Below are 20,280 nucleotides of genomic sequence, written 5' to 3'. Positions count from 1 at the left end.
ACGCCTGGGCTGGCCACTGAGGGAGACATGCGGGGAGTGAGTGAGGTTCCCTATCTGGGGGTTCCAAATCCACCGTTGGTTCCTTTCACCGCTGACTAGAGATATACAGGGTGTCCCCCCAAAATGTATACACACTTTGAATACCTACTAATTCCAATGGGTTTAAGCATGAAAAGAAAGAAACAACAATGGAGCTGTCATCTGTTAAAAGTGCGGGCACAAACCGGCAGTCGGACATTCCCCGAGGGGTCCAGGATTGGAGAGGGTGCAGTCCGGACTGAGCCCTCCCCCCCCCCCCCCGAAGAATTTCGTGCACCGTGCCTCTAGTTGTCTATAATAGTAAAAAAAAAAAAAAGGGGGGAACCAATCCAAATGTTTATCTCAAGAATATAATTAAATAAAGTATGATATAGTCATATAATTAAATAATGTGGAGTCATTTAAAATAATGCAGAACTGTATTTACTCATATTGAAAACTGCTCAAGGCTAATTAGGAAAAAAACAGTATAAAAACCTATTATATAATCCCATTTTTATTTAAGTAAAACATGAATATAGATATATGTGTATTTATATACCTGTTGGTTATATCTCTAGCTATATTTACAAATGGCCTTTGTTTCCTTTTAAGACTTTGTTACCTTTTGGAATGAGTACTGAAGCTTCCATATTCATAAAAAAAATAAAGGCATTTAAAAACTTTACATTAAATTGAACTAACAAGCTCTGGGGGATGAGGGAAGGCAGGGAAGTGAAGAGACTAAGCAAAGAAGAAAAAAAAAAAGAGAAAGAACTCGAACTCATGAACACAGACAATAGTGGTGATTGCATGGGAGGAGGTGGAAGAGGGTATGGGGGGATAAGTGGTGATAGGAAAAAACTAAATAAATTTTTTTTTAAATGTTCATTACATTGACTTTATGCATAAATTTACATCCATTCATCAAGTCATATTTATCAAGTACCTATGAACCAAGTACTATGGACACATGGGTAAACAAGATGGTACCTGTCCTCATGATGCTTGCTTAGTCTATTAAGAAAACAAACACAGATCATTATAATCGTTACCTCATTTGCTTCAGTCTGTTGCTGTTCCTTCTTTTTTCTTCTTTTCTCTCTCTTTTTCTCATTTGCAGTTGATTTGCTTGTTTGAGACTTTCCCGGAGTCCTACCTTTGCCTTTTCCAGGCTCAGAATCAGAGCCACTACCACTATCCACTTGCAACAGGGCAAAACGAGAAGCAGTAGTGGGAACAGAACTAAGAACTGCTGAGGCCATTGTAAATATTTTTCTTTAAAAATACTTCTGTCAAGAATAATTCCTGTGGAGGGAGAAAAGAAGACAGGTGAGTAAAATTTATTAAAGATTCTACAGTAATAACAAATTATTTTATATATATATATATATGTATATTTCTCCAGACACGGGACTTAGTAATATTTGGATTCATACCAACAGTCCTATGAGCAATAGCATACTTTTTAACTTAAAAATAACATAAAATTGTATAATAGAAAATGGAATAATGATATGAGATTTCAGACTAATGCAAGACTACCATCAATATAATGTATTCATTTTTCCATATATAGTTTTCAAAAATCCATGGTTTTCTTTTCTTTTAAATACACTGCTAAAATATATACATAGCCTGGCTGGTGTGGCTCAGTGTCACCTATGAACCAGGTGGTCGGGGTTTGATTTCCAGTCAGGGCACATGCCCAGGTTTTAGGCTTTATCCCTAGCAGGCGTTGTGCAGGAGGCAGCCAATTGATGATTACCTCTCATCATTGATGTTTCTATCTCACTCCCTCCCTCTCCCTCTAAAATCAATAAAAACATATTTAAAAATAATAATTATATAAATACGTATTTATGGAAAACATCCTACATCAATAGTTTAAAACAGAAAAGTATATGTTTATCCCCAACTTCCAAAACAAAAAAAAAGTAGAAAAAGAACAATCTTATATACAAAATGCTGCCTTAAGTTTGATCCTAGCGACTAGTCCTAAGTCAAAAACTGAGAGCAAAATAGAGAACTTAAATTCCTGCAAAGAAAACTTTTCAAAATCACCCTCCACATTATCTTTTAGTTCATAAATAGCCTCAGTGCATCCTACCAGCCTCACAGCCCCAGCTTGCACCTCCAGCCTGGCAGCCCCACCTGGCACCCCCACCTTGGCCTGGCGCCGCCCCCTCACGTGCTCCACCATCCTGCCGAAGTCCCACTCTTGAGGGGGCCCATCAGGCTGGCAGCACCTCCACTGCCACCTGCTGCCAGAAACCACGTCGCCTACACCCCCCCATGTTCCGCGCTGCCCCCTGGTGGTCAGCACACGTCATAGCGAGCAGTCAAACTCCCAGTATCCCAGTGGAAGGACTGTGCGAGGGGACAATTTGTGTATTAGGCTTTTATTATATAGGATATATAGGATTCTCCTGCTGAATGTAGGCATGACCATGTGACTGACTTTGGCCAGTGAAACATAAGCTTTAAAAAGCTTTAAAATCATTTTTCTTCAGAACATGGTTCACCATGTTAGCTTTTCTCTGCTTCTATGATTGTGGAAGCACATGTTGAGACAGAGTATTCATCAGTCAGATCTGATGGAGTCTGAAACCACAATGAACAGAGTCTTCTTACTAATCTGTGATGGATACAGGGTAGAGCAAAAGTAGGTTTACAGTTGTATGTGAAACACAGTTTATTCTTATATTATTATTAACTAGAGGCCTGTTGCACAAAGAGATTCATGCAATAGGCCTTCCCTTCCCTTGGCTGCTGGCACCAGTTTTCCTCTGGCACCCGGGACCCAGGCCTTCGCTCTGGCTGGGCTCCGGTCAGAGCCCCCACCCAGCCGTCAGGCTTCGCTGCTCCGCTGATCCCGGGGCCGTGAGGCCTTGCTGCTCGGCAGGCTTCGGGTACATTTGGCTTCACTCCACCGCTTGGAGCCTACGTATGCAAATTAACCGCCATATTTTTTGGCGGTTAATTTGCATATCGCCCTGATTAGCCAATGGGAAGCGTAGCAAAGGTATGGTCAATTACCCTTTTGTCTTTTATTAGATAGGATTATTGTACTATTTTCCATAAAAACTGTAAACCTACTTTTGCCCCACCCTGTATTTAGCTTAAGCAAGAAAGGAACTTTACTTCTTTAAATATCTGAGATTTTCAAGTTCTTCTTGCAGTGTAACATAGCCTTACCATAACTGGTTATCTTGCACAAATAAATTTCTTTCCTAATTTAAGACTCGTATCAAAACTGTAATTTCATATTTGGATTGTTCTGCATTAGTTAAATGTTAACAGATGTCTGTTCAAAAAACCTCTCCTAAGCCCATAGAAATTTTCTTTCTGTAGCATAGGGCAGAGCTTCCTTACCAGTGTATCCTCAGATAAAGTTTTCCTTTGTCATTGGGGCAGCCAAGAAAACCCTGGAGAGTGAAGAGACTCTGGGCCAGTCACCACCAGATGTAAGCAACCCTATTTGATGCTCCAGAGGACAACTCATGCATATGTTACTCTGTAGGTATTTCTCAACTGTGACAAGGGAAGTGCGCAAGACCCTTGAAATCTATTTCATCAGACAGCTGCAGAATGCACTGCTGCCCACTATGGTAGAGACAGTTTTTGGAACTGTTAGAAGAGTTCGTATTCTTTAGGTGCCCCAAACACAAGGTATGCAGTATAGGAAGCAGCAACTGCTGTCAGGGGTAGGGAAGCACAAAACTCTTAGTGAGCAAGGTTCCAAACAATGGCCTGAAATCTCTACTTTCGCAAATAGAAGATCTTGCCAGTGACATGCCTTTTTAATGGCATAAAAACTAGCTGCAAAGTGACTGCTCAAACAGTGTATATGCTTTCTGCAAACTAGAACTTCATCATTATTTTAAACACAAGTCCAATTGGATTTGAACTCCTTTCATAATATCACAAGAAATTTTATATTATTAAATTTTGATAAGAAAAGATTTTAAGTTCTTTAAAAATAATTTCAACTGTTATAAACTACTGAATGGTTATAAAACAAAAATGATTTGTTTTTATTACCTACTCATCCAAACAAAATTTCAATGGAAACTCAAGCTGAAGAAAACATCAATTAAAAGTCTGGATCAGGGCCCCAGCCAGGTGGCTCAGTTGGTTGGAGCATCATTCTGTACACGAAAAAGGTTGCAGTTTGCCTGACCAGTGTGGCTCAGTGGTTGAGCACTGACCTATGAAATAGGAGTTCCCGATTCGATTCTTCTGGTTCCAGGCTTCGTCCCCAGTGGGGGAGGGGGAGTGCAGGAGGCAGCCAATCAATGATTCTCTCTCATCACTGATGTTTTCTATCTCCCTCCCTCTCCCTTCCTCTCTGAAATCAATACACACACACACACACTCATATATATTTTTTTAAAAGGTTTCAGGTTTGATTCTCAGTCAGGGCACATATCTAGGTTGTGGGTTTAATCCCTGGTAGGGGCCCTTACGAGAGGCAACCAATCGGTGTTTCTCTCTCTCTCTCTCTCTCTCTCTCTCTCTCTCTCTTTCCCTTCCTCTCTTTAAAATCAAGAAACATATCCTCAGGTGAGGATTTTTTTAAAAGTCTAGATCAGGAATTGCATATTCTTATTTCATGGATAAATTTTACTTAAAAACTTATGTTCACGGAAGCAAGTACAATTTTCTCATTGAAAACTCTGATATGATTCTGAAGTTTTTAATAAATTCAACATTTAGTATTTTCCTAATATACTTTGTTTTACCTATCCTAATCATATACTGTAAAAAAAAAATGCAACACATTTATTCTCCACCCAGTTCTACGTAGACATTGTAGATCTCCCAGTTTGGGGACAATGGTATACCTATGGTCCTTTACATTAGCAATGCAGAAGTCAAACAGCAGAAAAGCACTAGACAAGAATGCTGACCTGAAGCAAGAATACCTGAGCAAACCCAACCTGCTGCTTACTGTGAGCCCCTGAACCACTTACTTGATCAGTGTTTTCTCATCTGTGAAACAAACAAGAATGCCCAGCTCACTGAGTTAAGATTAAATATGTTAATGGACTTTACATACAAAAACAGAACAGTAGTCAGTACAGAACCACTCAAATATAAACATCTACTGGTATTCTTACTATAATTAATTGAAATATGTCTTGAGGTCCTACGAGGCAAAGGAAAATTGGCACAAACTATTTAAAAATTTGGCTAAGCATGTCTGACTCCACTGCAAAAATGTTTCGAAATTTAAATCAACACCATTCTAAAAGCTAACTAGGGCTTTAATTTTTGAAATGAAAGGAAAAAGTTGTTAGGCATTGAGAAGTAATTGTTGAGCAGTGAGCCACTGAAAAGGGTCAAAGACCTCATGATTATACCTAATATACTGCGGAAGGAAAACATCAGTCTACTCAAAACCCAAGAATCACAGTAGGGTCCATGTCTTAAACAGTAGGCATACAGTAGACAAACAATAAATGTTAAAATGAATGAAAAATAATAATAAAAGACAGAAAGACAAAGTGAAAAGAAAACATTAGAATACTGTTAAACTGAGAAAAGAATGATATTCAAAAGACAAAATAATTATTTTCCTGAGGAAGCAGCTACCTATGCTATACTACCTCAGCAATCCACGTATTAAAATAAAAGAGATTAACCAAAGAATTTATATGCATATATGCATAACCCATGGACACAAACAATAGTGTGGTGAAGGTGGGGGGGGGGGTGTCAACGAGAGAAAAAAAGAAAACATCTATAATATTTTCAACAATAGAGATACATTTTTTAAAATAAAAAATAATAATTAATAAAATACTCTTAGTTTATGAAAGGGTAAAATGAAAAGGGGGAAATGCTCACCTATAATGATCACTTGTTTGGTCAGCAGTAGGAGTACAAAAAAAATAGTGGCAGCCACTTGCACTATACTTTAGATAACAGTAAATATTAAAGAACAGCTCTATGTAGCAGCTGAGAGAATAGGAGATGGGTCAACTGGAAGGACTCAATCATCTGTGCTACAAGCTGCACATGATATATAGCCAACACATTGTCTACCTCAATAGCCATTAGAGAAATCTACATACCAGGTCAAAAGGTACACTAACCAGTACCTCAGAAGTGAAAGAGGGAGAAATTTAAATTTTAAATTAAAAAGGGAATGAAAACATAAAAATAATCCCTAATCTGTAAATGTGCATTATGTATTTACATACCAAAAACGAAGAAAATGCATGGGACTACTCATGCTTGTTTTTCTTTTGACAGTTTTCACTATTTCCCCAAGTATTCTATAATGACCATATTTCTTCTATAAGAAAAATATCTCACACAGACAGTAGGGAAGTGAAGGCATGTGCTAGAACAGTGGTTCTCAACCTTCCTAATGCCACAACCCTTTAATACAGTTCCTCATGTTGTGGTGACCCCCAACCATAAAATTATTTTCGTTGCTACTTCATAACTGTAATTTTGCTACTGCTATGAATCGTAATGTAAATATCTGATATGCAGGATGTATTTTCATTGTTACAAATTGAACATAATTAAAGCATAGTGATTAATCACAAAAACAATATGTAATTTCATATGTGTTTTCCGATGGTCTTAGGTGACCCCTGTGAAAGCGTCGTTCGACCCCCAAAGGGGTCGCAACCCACAGGTTATACTTTAAATAATAAAGAATTTAAATTTTTTTAAAAAGAAAAATATCTCATCTTGAAAAGGGAAAATGTTTATACCCAAATTCAAAAAAGTAAACTGATGTAATCAATGCAATATTGATTTTTCTGCCCTGTGTCAAACTTGGAAAGGGCAACTGCAGGTCAGAACTGACAATGAGATGCCTTTGGTCCTTAATGTTAGTGAGGCAGAGGACAAATGACAGACAGCAACTGTCAAAGACTGATTATGTTGCATGTTTTTGGAGAACATTACCTTCATTAACAAATTTTTCCAAATTTGCAAAAAATATATTATCAATCCAAGAATTCATTCTTTTAACCACTGAAGAGAAAAAGGAATAAATAGGCAGACTATGACATCAGGATTTTTAAATATAATTCAGGGTATGGCTAGGGTTAATATTCCTTCAATCTTGTGTCCTAAAACTCTTGACCTCCATCTCTGGTCTTATTTAAGAGACAATAGGATAAATAGATTCAAATAGAGCTCTTTCTCTTTCCCTACTATTTTCCCTTTCTCTCACACAGTTTTTAATATCTCTGCGTTTATATACATTTAAATGATATAGATTTAATTAAAGTATACAATGAAAAAAGTGAAGTATAGTGGAGATCCCCTAAACTACCTACATTGGTCAGTCTCTGGATGTGGTAGCTAGTGCTATATATTAAACATTTACATAATACTGAAATACTACACAAATTAGATTTTAGTCCAGAAATCTACTTATTATTTCTTATGTTTCCCCTCTTCCCTTTTAGTCTCCTTTTAAAAATAATTTAAAGGCTGCCCTAGCTAGTTTGGCTCAGTGGATAGAGCATTGGACTGCGGACTGAAGGGTCCCAGGTTTGATTCCGGTCAAGGGCACATGCCTGATTGCAGGCTCGATCCCCAGTAGGGGGCGTGCAGAAGGCAACCAATCAATGATTCTCTCATCACTGCTTTTCTTTTTTTAATATATTTTTATTGATTTCAGAGAGGAAGGGAGAGGGAGAGAGAGATAGAAACATCAATAATGAGAGAAAGCCCTAACTGGTTTGACTTGGTAGATAGAGTGTCGGCCTGCGGACTGAAAGGTCCCAGGTTCAATTCCGGTCAAGGGCATGTTCCTTGGTTGCGGGCACATCCCCAGTGGGAGGTGTGCAGGAGGCAGCTGACCGATGTTTCTCTCTCATGGATGTTTCTAGCTCTCTATCCCTCTCCTTTCTCTCTGTAAAAAGTCAATAAAATTTATTAAAAAAGATAATAATAATAATGAGAGAGAATCATTGGCTGCCTCCTGCCCACCCCTAACTGGGGATCCAGCCTGCACCCAGGCATGTGCCCTTGACCTGAATCAAACCTGGGACCCTTCAGTCCGCAGTCCAATGCTCTATCCACTGAGCCAAACCAACTAGGGCATGATGTTTCTCTCTCTCTCTGTCTCTCTCTCCCCCTCTCCCTTCCTCTTTGAAATCAATAAAAATATTTTAAAGAATAAAATAAAAATAATTTAAAGGCTAATTCAGTTGAAGACAAAATTCACAAGATAAATTAAAAAATAAATGGTTCAGGTCAAAATGCACAAAAAACAAGTTTATAAATATGCAGGTAGCTCATCACATATAAATATTTAATAATTTCTTAATTACTAGCATTAGTAAAAACTATTAATTCCACTATACTTGACATAGCAGCAATATCAAATTATAGGGAAGTCTCCATTTTATATATATTCAATACACCAATTACTTAACTTAGTAATTATAGCATGTGTTAGGGCTTTTTATAACAATTATCCTTCCTCAGATTTTGCTCCAGCAAAACTACCTAAAATTTCCTGGTCACATATTCAGTTTTACTTGTTCGTATCTTTACGGTATTCCTTTTGCCTAAAATGCTCTCCATCTCTTCCACTTAAAACTTGTATTCATTGTTCAAAATCTGCTCAGGTGCTAGCATCTCTATATTTTCTTTGACCGGCCCCTCAAATTAATCATCCCATCCTCTGTAGTATTTCTGTATTTTACGCTAACTTTTATTAAAATTATGCTTGCCAGCTGGCATGGCTCAGTGGCTGAGCATTGACCTATGAACCAGGAGGTCATAGTTTGGTTCTTGGTCAGGGCACATGCCCAAGTTGCAGGCTCTATATACCCAAATGTGGGGTGTGCAGGAGGCAGCAGATCAATGATTCTCATCACTGATGTTTCCATCTTTCTCTCCCTCTCCCTTCTTCTCTGATATAAATAAAAATATACTAAATTTTTTTAAAGATTATGCTTATTGTTGTGCCTAGCCCCCTACAACCCTGATTTCAACATCCTAACAAAAACCACAGGACCTAGCACACAAAAAATCAATTTATTAAATTTGGATTTGTTTTCTTTTTTTTTCAAATCTGTATTGTTGCAAATATTACAGATCCCCCCTCTTTTCCCCCTATTGCCCCTCTCTACCTAGTCCTCCCCCCCACTGGCCTTCACCACCTACTTGATCTGTGTCCATAGGTAATGTATATATACATATAAATTCTTTGGTTAATCTCCTCCCACCCCACCTCCTCTCTTCTCTCTAAGATTCATCAGTCTGTTCCATGTTTCCATGCCTCTGGTTCTATTTATCATCAGTTTATTTTGTTCATTAGATTCCTTGTTTGTTTATTTTGATTTTTAGATTCAATTGTTGATAGGTATGTATTTATTGCCATTTTATTGTTCACATTTTTTTATCTTTTTCCTTCTTCTTAAAGAAGACCCAAAACTTACATCCCCCCAATACAAGGCTACACATGCATTGAAAGATGTGTTCTAAAGTAGAATGGATAGGAAAAGAAAACACAAAATGCTCTATAGATAATCCCCAATTCCACAATGCAAATGTGAATTCAGGATTATTAGCAGTTCAAAGTTGTTTCAATTTAAGTGCCAATCTACCAACTTATCACCACAACTAATTTTGTTTAAGACACATATTTGTTTAGGAAAACAAAATTGGTTTTAAAGTGTTGATTAAAAAGAATTAGGATATATGAGGTGCTTAAAATAAACTATTTCTAAAAAATGAATAGCCTAAACTGCAAGCAGCAGGATCTCAAAATGGTTGGTCCAGCTGGTCTCTGCTGAGGTTCTGAAGACCACTGCCACTATGACCTCATCCCTCACTATGACCTCTCTAGGGACAAGATGGACAAGAGCTGTGGTCATACCTCAATTAGGGCCCTTCAAAACCGACATATGTGCAAAACCCTCAGTCAAGGATAATCATATTTATTCATTTTTATAAAATAAATGACAATCATCTTCCCTGAACACTATCAACCAGTTAGTCTGATTGGTGTGGCCTCACTGAACTATAACTTACATTTTTACAAAACAGCACAAAATGAAATGGGATTGGGCATCAATGATTTAACACCTGGTGAAATTTAAAATTTGTATTATTTCATGTTCTGTTCCTCAAATAACACAACTGAACAATAATTTAGCTTCTTGTAAATTAAGATTCACAACCAACAAGTGCCAAATGTGTACCAACACTTTGCTCCCAACACAATTGATGCAAACAAACCATGTAAACGTTATGGGTTTGCCTTAAGTTCTATATTTTCTTCATAAATGTTGCCTCCCCTTTCCAATCCGCAGCACCTAATTTCTGTGGGCTGAAAAATCTAAGCAAAAAGTACAAGCAGCCCTGACCGGTTTGGCTCAGTGGATAGAGCGTCGGCCTGCGAACTGAAGGGTCCCGGGTTCGATTCCGGTCAGGGGCATGTACCTGGGTTGCGGTCACATCCCCGGTGGGGAGTGTGCAGGAGGCAGCTGATCGATGTTTCTCTCTCATCGGTGTTTCTAACTCTCTATCCCTCTCCCTTCCTCTCTGTAAAAAATCAATAAAATATATTTTTTAAAAATATGTTTTAAAAAGTACGAACAGATACTGAGGACCTAAGGGATTCTCCCATCGATAAAGCACATGTATTTTCATTTGCCTCAGTGTTCTTTTGGTCAACTTGCAAGTTCTTGCTTTTAGTCTATCGAGTGAAGCCACTGTTTGGTATCTTATAAATAAGTCTGTTGTAGCCATTTATGGCAATTAAGAATATCTTCCATTGATTAGGATTTGATTAATACCGACTACGGTATTATAAACCTATGGGGGGGGGGGGGGAAACACACCCTATACTTCCAAAGTTTAAAGATTGTTTAATACCTTAATTTACCATAAAGTTTCTCCAATATTCTTAGAGCTGCAAGTCAAACTTATTAAACTGACGACTCAGGTTACAATCACAAACGTAGTTACTACATAAACAGGCAATACTGACCGGCAGAAAAAAATTTTCACTGGCTTTTCAGTACAAGAGAAATTAGTGCTTCCCATGGAAGCCATAGCACCTACTCAACTGTAAAATCTAACTAAAAAATTAAAAAATCTAAAAGAAGCTGGAAAGAGAAGGCAATTCATAGGCCCATTTGTCGCTCCTGTTCAATATCTACTAAACACCCTAAATTCTAGCCATTTCACAAAATTCTGAGGGAATGCTGGTTCCAAACAATAACAGCGAAATAATAATAATAATAATAAATGTGTAACAACCCCACAGCCCGCTCCTGCGCTCTCCCACAGCGAGCGGCGAGGAGGCGGCGCGCTCTCCCCGAGAGTAACTCACGAGGTACCTCGCTCATGAATGAAGCCAAATTCACCGCGGGCCGGGGCTCCCAAACTTCTCCGCACAAAGTACGTAGGCAGAGACAAGGCTGGGCGAGACCCAACTCGAGCGAAGAAGCGGCTTCAAAACCTGAAAGGCAGAAAACGGCGAGTTGAGGTCGTCGCTCTAGAAATTTCCGAGCGGCAGGATCCCGGGGAGGGAGCGCGATGCCCGGCGGGGAGGGGCGGCGGCACCTGTCACTCGCGGCTCGGCGACGCGGCGGCCCCCGGCCCCGGCGCGACCTCGGGAGGCGTCGCCGCCACGGCCCGGCCCGGGGCCTGGGGTGGGGGGGTGGTCTCTCTCCGCCGCCCCCGAACCTGCGCCGCGCGTCGGGGCCGCGGCCCTTCCCGAGGAGCGGCCTCCCGCGCCCTCTGCCCGGCGGCTCCGACCGGCGGGGCCCGTTACCTCAGGCCGAGTCCCCAGCGCCGAGTCGGGGGCGCGCCGAGTGGCGCGGCCGAGCCGCCACCGCCACCTCACGGGCGCCGCAGGGGACCCCGCGACCCGGGCCCGCCCTCCGCGCACTCACCGGGCCTCCCTGGTCGCCGGCTCGGCCCTCCTCTGCCTCCCTCGGCGCCGCCGGACTCCCGCGGCTCTCAGGGCGGCCGCCCGGGGCGTTGGGACTGGGCAGGGTCAGGGGGCGGGGGCGGCTCGCGCCGGCGGGGGGCGCGCGGCGGCCCCACGAGCGGACGCCGGCACTAACGGGCCCAGGGGCGCCGGGCCGGGCGGACCGCGGCGGGGAGCGCGGCTGCAGGCTGCGGTGAGGGGCGGGGAGAGGCGGCTGCGAGCCGAGAGCGGGAGGGAAGTCCCGACGGCGGGGGCGGCGTGAGAGCCGCTGGGCGGGGCGGGGGCGGGGCGGGGGGCGGGGCCTGGCGCCGGCCGCCGCGCGGGGGTTTGTTTATTTTCTCGGTTGGTTGCGGCGCCGGCGCGTGGGTAGAGGGTTCGCGGGTGACGCGAGCGCCCCGAGTCGGGGGAGAGGACCAGAACCACCTGCTGGAGAAGGGGCGCTACGGGGGCCGGGCAGGGTCCAAACGGCTCCGGCAGGCGGCGCCGCCGCGGTCTGAGGGGGTGACCGCCAGAGCCCGGCTCTCCGGGGCGGGTGGGAGGAGGGCGGCCTCCCCAGGGAGCGAGACCTCAGGCCGTTTCCCCCGCAGGCGGGCGGCTGCACCCGCCTCGCGGAGCGCGGTCAGCGGCCCGGGGAGGGGGAAGGGGCCGCGGCACCTGGGGGCCCGGTTCCCCGCCGCTCGGGTCTCGCTGTTCAGGGAGTGAAGGGGGAAGGTCCCGCACGCCCGGCTGTGAATGGCGAGCCTGCGTCGGGTCCCCGTGAGGAAAATAGCGGACATGGCTGGTTTCTCCGTGGAGTTAACAAAGCGCTTCCACGCTCTCTCCCTTGGTGCTCTGTCAGGTAGCAATGTCCTCATTTTACAAGCCGAATGACGTGACTCACCCAAAGCCTCAAACTAATCAATGGAAAAGCCGGAATTGGAAGCTGTGCTGCCTTCAGAATTCCGGAGGGCTGACCGTTGCATCACATTATCTCCCTAGGTCACTAATGGGAGACACACACGCCCCTATAGGTAAGATGCTGCAGGGGTAGCGGGGGCAGTTGAAGATGCCATCCTTTCCTTCAGAGAGTAAGGAATAAAACAAAGATGAAACCCATAAAAGACACACCGTGAGAGAAAAATACAGAGTACTGCGGAAGATGAAGGAACTGCTCACTGCCTGCCGGGTATCAGGGAAGAAAGGCAGCATGGAGAAGGCCTGTGAGATCCAGGGGGAAGGAGATGAGGAGGGTTCTACGGCGAGAAGGGGTAGCTGGAGAACTTAGGAAAGTGTTCAGGAAAAAACAAACGGGAAGCCTCTAGGGCATGTTGAGAAGTGGCAGAGACCAGGAGACTGGGGCCTGAGGTGGCAAGTAGATGAATTTGTATTGAATTCTGTATTTTTAGTCTTTGTGCTTTAAAAGTTTGGGGGAAGAAAAGTTCAGCTTTTCTTTGATCCGTGAATGTATACAAAAACTAGAGGCCCAGTGCACGAAATTCATGCACGGGTAGGGTTCCTAGGCCTGGCCCGCCCGCGATCAGGGCCCATTGGGGCCTTCCTGCTGCCAGCCGGGGCCTGCCTTCGTTCCACGCTGCCCCCTGGTAGTCAGCACACGTCATGGTGAGCCGTGGAACTCCTGGTCAAACTCCCGAGGGGACACTTTGCACATTAGCCTTTTATATAGATTAGAGGAGGGCCCCCCCCCCCCCCCGGTGTGGCTCGGTGGTTGAGCGTAGACCTGTGAACCAGGACCTCACAGTCAGGGCTTATGCCTGCGTTTCAGGCTCAGATCTCCAGTAGGGGGTGTAGGAAGCAACTGATCAATGATTCTCTTTAATCATTGATGTTTCTCTCTCTCTCTCTCTCCTTCTCCCTCTCCCTCTCTGAAATCAATAAAAATACATACTTTTTTTTTTAAATTAGAGGTGGGAAAACTGCCAGATGAACCTGCAGTAAGCCAGGTGAAAAGTAATGATGAGTCTGAATTAAAAGCAGCTCAGGAGGAATTTGTAAGAGCATAGTTTAAAGATGACATGGAAGCAGAATCTACAAGATTTAGCAATTAAATGGATTTACAGCAAGAGGGGATGGCATGAAAACATATATGAAGAAGAAAGAGAAAAATCAAGATAGTGAAGAGGTTTTGACTTTGTAGATAATCATAGAAAAGAGATAGGAGTAAAAATTGCTTTATATATTATTTTTTTAATTAAGTCTTCATTGTTGAAAGTATTAACACATGTCCCCTCTTTTCCCCCATTGCCCTCTCCTACCCTCCCACACTACCAGCCCCAGGCCTTCACCACCTTTATTGTCTTGTCCAAGGGTTATGCATATGTGCATACAAGTTCTTTGATCTCTTCCCACCCACTCATCCTGCCCCCTCGCCCCCCCCCCCCCTTTTCTTCCCTCTGAGGTTCTGCAGTCTGTTCTATGTTTCCATGTCCCTGGATCTATTTTGTTCATTTAGATTTGGCCATTTTAAAGGTTTGAAAGTCAGCCAGATAGAGGTCTGGACACTAAGAAGTTAAATATAAAGGTTTTAAAATATGGGAAAGAGACACCTGGCCGGCATGGCTCAGTGGTTGAGCGTGGACCTATGAACCAGGAGGTCAAGGTTTGATTCCCCATCAGGGCACATGCCAGGGTTGTGGGTTCGATCCCCAGTAGAGGGTATGCAGGAGGCAGCCAATCAGTGATTCTCTCTCATCATCGATGTTTCTATCTGTCTTTCCCTCTTCCTTCCTCTCTGAAATAAAAAAAAAATGTGTGTATATATATATGAAAGAGGATTGAATTAGAAAATAGGGAAGTTATCAGCCTACAGTTATATCACTGTGACAAAAAGAATAAAACAAAGGGCAGAATCTTAGAGAACATCCTCTTTAGAACCTGGTTACATAGCCCAGAGGCAATGGCATCACCAGGGAGTTTGTTAGAAATCTCAGCCTTCCCCACCCCAGACTTGCTGAATCTTAACAAGAACCCCAAGTGGTTTGTATCACATTAAAGTTTGAGAAGTTCTGACCTAGATGAGAGAAGCCAGTGTCAACAACAAATAAGTTTTTTTAAAAGGAGGGATCTAATCTAGATGAGAGAAGCCAGCAAAGAAAGAGGGAGGAGAACTAAGATAATGCAAAATCTCCAAATCGAGGTAAATTGGCCATTCACAAAGGCAGGGGAAGGAAGGAGTTTCCTTCTATAGAGATTGAAAAGTGCAAGGAAGGAAGGTATGTTTCAATTTTGTGATTAAGTGTGTAGTTACTAGGACCATGTTCTAATTGAAAGCTTGGAAACTGCCCCTTTGTGATCAGGGACAGCCTAGAAATCTAATCCCCTCCCCCCTCCATGCCCACCTATATAGGACATATTGAAGTAGATTTGTGGATTTGATAGCAGAACAAAGTAGTTCTTTTCTAGTTATTTCTATTTTCTCGGCAAAATAGAGAGCAAGATCATTTTGGTAGATCGCTAATTGTCCATCACAATTTATTCTCCTCTTCTTCCTGGGCACACAGTCTTTTTTGTTTGTTTTTGTGTGTGTGTTTTCAGCCTCTCTTTCAGTTAGGTATGGTCAAGCTTTAAGTTGTGGCTAGTGAAATGTGAACAGAAATGATGTCTGCCATTGCCAGGCCAGCGTGCCTCCTCCATGCATTTTTTTTTCCTTTCTGCCAGCTGGATTATGCAGGTGACTACAAACTGCCCAGATTGACAGAGCACAAGAAAGAAGGTGCCTGGATGAAGGAGAGCTGCCCTCTGACCTGGAACACTCATTCTGGATTATTATGTGAGCAAGATATAAATTTAGAGAATGAGCTGAAAACATAAGAGATGGGTTGGAGAGCCGGAGGCTTGAAATTATAATTAGAAGAGCGGCTGTAGTTATCAGTAATGTCAAGGTGTAGGAAATGATTGTGAAAGTAGGAAGCTGCAATTAGCAGGGGGCACAAATCATCTGCAGAGTGGTAGTCAAGGAACTGAGAGGCAGGAAGGGGTATCACAAAGAATAATCCACTGGAGTTAGAGTAGCCTTGGAGTGGTGAATAGCCTTGGAGGGAGTGATAATGAGTCTGGTACTAAAATCTTCAAAGAATGAGGGGTTAAATGATCTGAATTAGGGCGTTCAAGGCCATCAGTAACTTATATGTTCCACTCTTTGATGATAAGAGTTTTCATTTAAACAGGCACTTTAAAGTTTTATTGTACTAATGTGGGGTTTCTAATTGCTTCTCTTTGACCTCTCAGATTGCAGATGGTAACTGCTTTCTTTAAGAGGAAGTACCCATATGTCTGTATTATAAAACAAACACATGCCAGGCTTCCCAGTTTAAGTGACTATGCTTTAAAATGTGTCATAGACTACTCTGTTCTACCTCCAACGATTACCTTCAAAAAATGTGTCAAAGTGATGCTAGCTTTGCCACATCAAATGATGTCTGGTAAATGTTCAAAATCTACATGAAAACTTTAGATATAACTTAATAAACAGGGATTGACTAGAAACCTGACATTAAAAATAATGAGATTACCTGTAGTTTAGAAAATGATGTATCATATTGTATAGAGAGACTCTGATGTCAGACTATAAGGGGTTGAATCTAAGCACCTATCCTATGGGGTTATGGTGCGGATAAAATGTAATCTTTATCATACATATAAGCACTTAAAGACTGCTTAGCACATACGCCCTGGCCAGTGTGACATAGTTGATTCAAGATTATCCTGTGTACTGTAAGGTCACCGGTTCAGTTCCTGGTCAGGGCATATACCCAGGTTTCAGGTTCAGTCCCTGATTAAGGCTCATACAGGAGGCAACTGATCCATGTTTCTCTCTCCCTCTCCCTTCCTCTCTCTCTAAAAATGAATGAAAAAACATATTTAAAAATTTTTTAAAGACTGCTTAGCACATATAAGCACTCAATAGAGTTAGCTATAGTTATTCTGTTGTTGTACTTATTCTTATGGAATTGCCTATAAGTATACTTGGACTTTTCCTACTTAAAAAATATGTTAATTTCATTACATCTATAATGTTAGGACCTAAAAGTAAGGAGACCTCTGGTTAAACATGGTGCATTGAACACACATTTTTTTCCACTCCAGATCCCTCACTAAAATGACAGTGAAGGAATAAAAAGGTATAAACCCATTAAGACAAAGCAAATAAGAAGAGAGATTTCTGCTGAAGAAGGATGTCGACAAAACTTAGGAACATGGAAAGCAGATGGTTGAGTGATAACTGACTTACCCAAATCACGAAAGGGACTATCTAAGCTTTTGGGAGGAGGTAGAGCCAGCCAGGTGAACCTGTTTACATCACAGACCCTGGAAAGGTCTGAAACTGGAACTGCCACACCTCTGAAAGCAGACGTAGAGTGGGCTGCAAACCACAATTCGTTATGAAAGTTTTATAAAGAAGTCAGATCCTTCATGCCCCCTAATCCCTACTCCATTCCATGCTGCCTTAACTCAGCAGAGGATGGGAGGGTTCCTCTCTGGAGAGGCAGACTCAGAATTCCCCTGGACATCAGGCAGAGCTGAAGACAGGGGTGACTCTCTCCACAGAAAAGCTGAATTAATCAAGTTGTATATATTGAATTGTAAGCCATAACCCCAGCTTCCTTCCCAAATTCAGATGCTAGAATGCTGGGATCTTAAGCTTCCTCTTTGGGGAGAAGTAGCTGGTCCAAGAGAAAAGGCCTACAAATATTGACTTTGAGGGTCTTATAATGGAGAATGTGGCTTGTCACCTGTATCTTTATAGTGAAGCCCTGCCCATATCAACAGAGGCTCTAATCAACTATTTATTATCTCATTCTTAAATGTGGGTGTATAGTCAAGGACCACCAGATAGTTGAAGAAATCCTCTTTCTTTCATGAAGGAAGAAAATAGAAACAAGAGAAGAGACCAAGGAAATAGAGCCAATGCAGAGAACAGAAAAAGATGTCAAAATGAAAACAATTCTCAAAAGTTTTAACTCACATATGCTAATGAAGCTACAGGAGAGAGGTACTCCACCAAAATAAGGGTGTAAACTAAGAAGCAAACACATAGGGCCTGGTAAAGAGGAGCTCTGACAGAAAAAATAAAAAGAATTCCTGAGCCCTGGCCAGTGTGGCTTAGTTGGTTGGAGCATCATCCCATAGACCAAAAGGTGGTGGGTTTGATTCCCAGTCAGGGCACATACCCAGGTTGGAGGTTCGATCCCCTGGGTGCTTACAGAAAGCAACTGATCAATGTTTCTCTCACACATTGATGTGTCTCTCTCTCTCTGTCTCTGTCTCTCTGTCTCTCTCTCCCCTGGGATGACAGTGAAGGGAAGTTCCAGGATGACAGCTGTGTAGCAGGTCTTTAGAGCAACCAGTCTGTTCTGATAAAGGATGGAGAGCTCTATAGAGAATGTCTCCAAGGGGAAAAAAAATCAGAACTGATCAATGGCCTGTGTTTCAACCTTATGAACATATAAAGATGAAATGATGATAGGTATAAAGAAAACTAAGCAAACCTAAGAAAGAGATTATAAACTACAGGTACACTGTATGATTGTTTTAAGAACACTTGATGTTGCCTCTCTGGAGGAGAATTATACTTCCCTGCCCTATTGATGACAGACCTGGCAGTGTGAATTGTTGTGGCCAATGAAATAGGGGCACAACTCAATGTGTCCCTTCCAGGCAGAAGCTTCAGGAGCCATGTCTCTGCCCCTGCCACAAGATGGGCTGCCTCTGGCCATCTGAGTCCTGAGTGAAGACACCATAGAGCAGAACTACAAGCTGACCTGCCACTGGACATGCAGTGTGAATGACAAGTAAACCTTTATTGTTGCAGTCTGCTGAGGGTTTTGTGGAATTTTGTTAATGTGGCATAATTAACCTCTCCTGACTGATATGATAACATGGGATTTTGTGGACAATACATAATAGACATTAAAATATACATAATAAATACTTAATAATGTCACAAACATATTGAGAAATTAGTAAATGGCATAAAATGGCTAAAACTGAAAAACTAAGACATGGCAATGGAAACGTGCTCTATAGAAATGTGGAATTAAGTAGCAGAACAACAGTTTTCCTTTGGGAAGCAGTTATCAGTGATGACAGATGGAGCAGGGCCTTCTGTTTATTATGACCCTTGTAATTATTTGACTCTGAAATCAGATATTGTCACCTTGAAAAAAATTAAAAATTGCATATCTTTAAACAATTAATGGTGAGAAGGAAAATTATAGTATTGTTTTTAATTCACCAAATTTAATACTGACCATCAATTATTCCACAGTAATACTAAGATGTAGATACTAATACTACTAATACTAAGAAGAATTAATTCTTATTATATAAAATTAACTCCAAGTTGACCCAAGACATAAATATAAGAGCTAAAACTATAAAACTCTTAAAAGAAAATATAGATGTAAATCTGCATGATATTAGATTAAGTAATGGTTTCTTAGATATGACAACTAAAGCACAAATCATCAAAAGAAAAAATAAGATTTCATCAAATTTAAAAACTTTTGCAATGCAAAGGACACTATCAAAAAAGTAAAGCCTGGCCACTGTTGCTCAGTGGTTGAGCTTTGACCTATGCACCAGGAAGTTGACCTATGGTTTGATTCCTGGTCAGACACATGCCCAGGTTGTGGGTTTGATTCCCCGTGCAGGGCATGTAGGAGGCAGCTGATCAATGATTCTCTCTCATCATTGATGTCTCATGTCTCTCTCTCTCTCTCTCTCTCTCTCTCTCTCCCTCTCTCTTCCTCTCTGAAATCAATAAAAAAGAAAAAATTTTTTTAAAGTGAAAAGACAACCCACAGGATGGGAGAAAATATTTGCAAATTATATATCTGGTAAGGAACTTGTATTAGACTATATAATGAACTTTTACAACTCAACTTGGACCTGGACAATTAAACTGGCATAATTAGTTCTTTACATATAATTTCCCTTTTTATGGGAGATAGTGAACTTTGTAATAAATCTTACTAAGAGGATCTCAGCACTACTGAAGGTAACTTCTTCCAGAAAAACTGTTGTTAGTAGTGTTCCTCTCGGATTTATTTGTTCACAATCCAGTAGAATACTTAGGACTGTAGGTTCTATTACTCTTACAGTCTTCGCTTTCTCTTTGATTTCTTGGCTATACAAGTCATGGATGCTTTGATATAAAGTGACAACTTATTCCTTAATATTGGCAGATATTTTCAAACTAAGGAGAATGAGCTTGTCTCAGGATGCTTATAAAGGAGAGACCACCACGGTAATGTCAGATTTAATTCTATTAATATACTTCTTGTATATAGTAGCTAAGAGAATCAACTGTCAAAGACTGACATTTCTGTTAATTT

The 20,280-nt window shown here is 41.7% G+C and overlaps 1 protein-coding gene across 2 annotated transcripts in view; it reads right to left on the bottom strand.

The window, feature by feature from the left end:
* The window catches only part of GKAP1 (G kinase anchoring protein 1), a 62,901-nt gene extending 50,786 nt beyond the window's left edge, over positions 1-12,115 (bottom strand). Inside the window, exons 1-3 of one of the 2 annotated variants that reach the window (XM_070431437.1) lie at positions 11,910-12,115; positions 11,352-11,473; positions 1,074-1,326 (exon numbers count right to left, since the gene is read on the bottom strand). In XM_070431437.1, the coding sequence (XP_070287538.1) occupies positions 1,074-1,283 (210 nt within the window). In that variant the 5' untranslated portion in view covers positions 1,284-1,326; positions 11,352-11,473; positions 11,910-12,115. The remainder of the gene's footprint in view (positions 1-1,073; positions 1,327-11,351; positions 11,474-11,909) is intronic. The other variant, XM_070431436.1, reaches the window with a different exon arrangement.
* Between the last annotated feature and the right edge of the window lie 8,165 nt (positions 12,116-20,280).

The sequence above is a fragment of the Myotis yumanensis genome, unplaced genomic scaffold (genome assembly GCF_028538775.1).
Source record: "Myotis yumanensis isolate MYYU_CA2020_CCGP unplaced genomic scaffold, mMyoYum1.0.hap1 SCAF_12, whole genome shotgun sequence".
NCBI classification, from domain to species: Eukaryota; Metazoa; Chordata; class Mammalia; order Chiroptera; family Vespertilionidae; genus Myotis; species Myotis yumanensis.
Note: the sequence above shows the minus strand (reverse complement) of the source record. Positions and strands in the feature narration are given on the sequence as shown.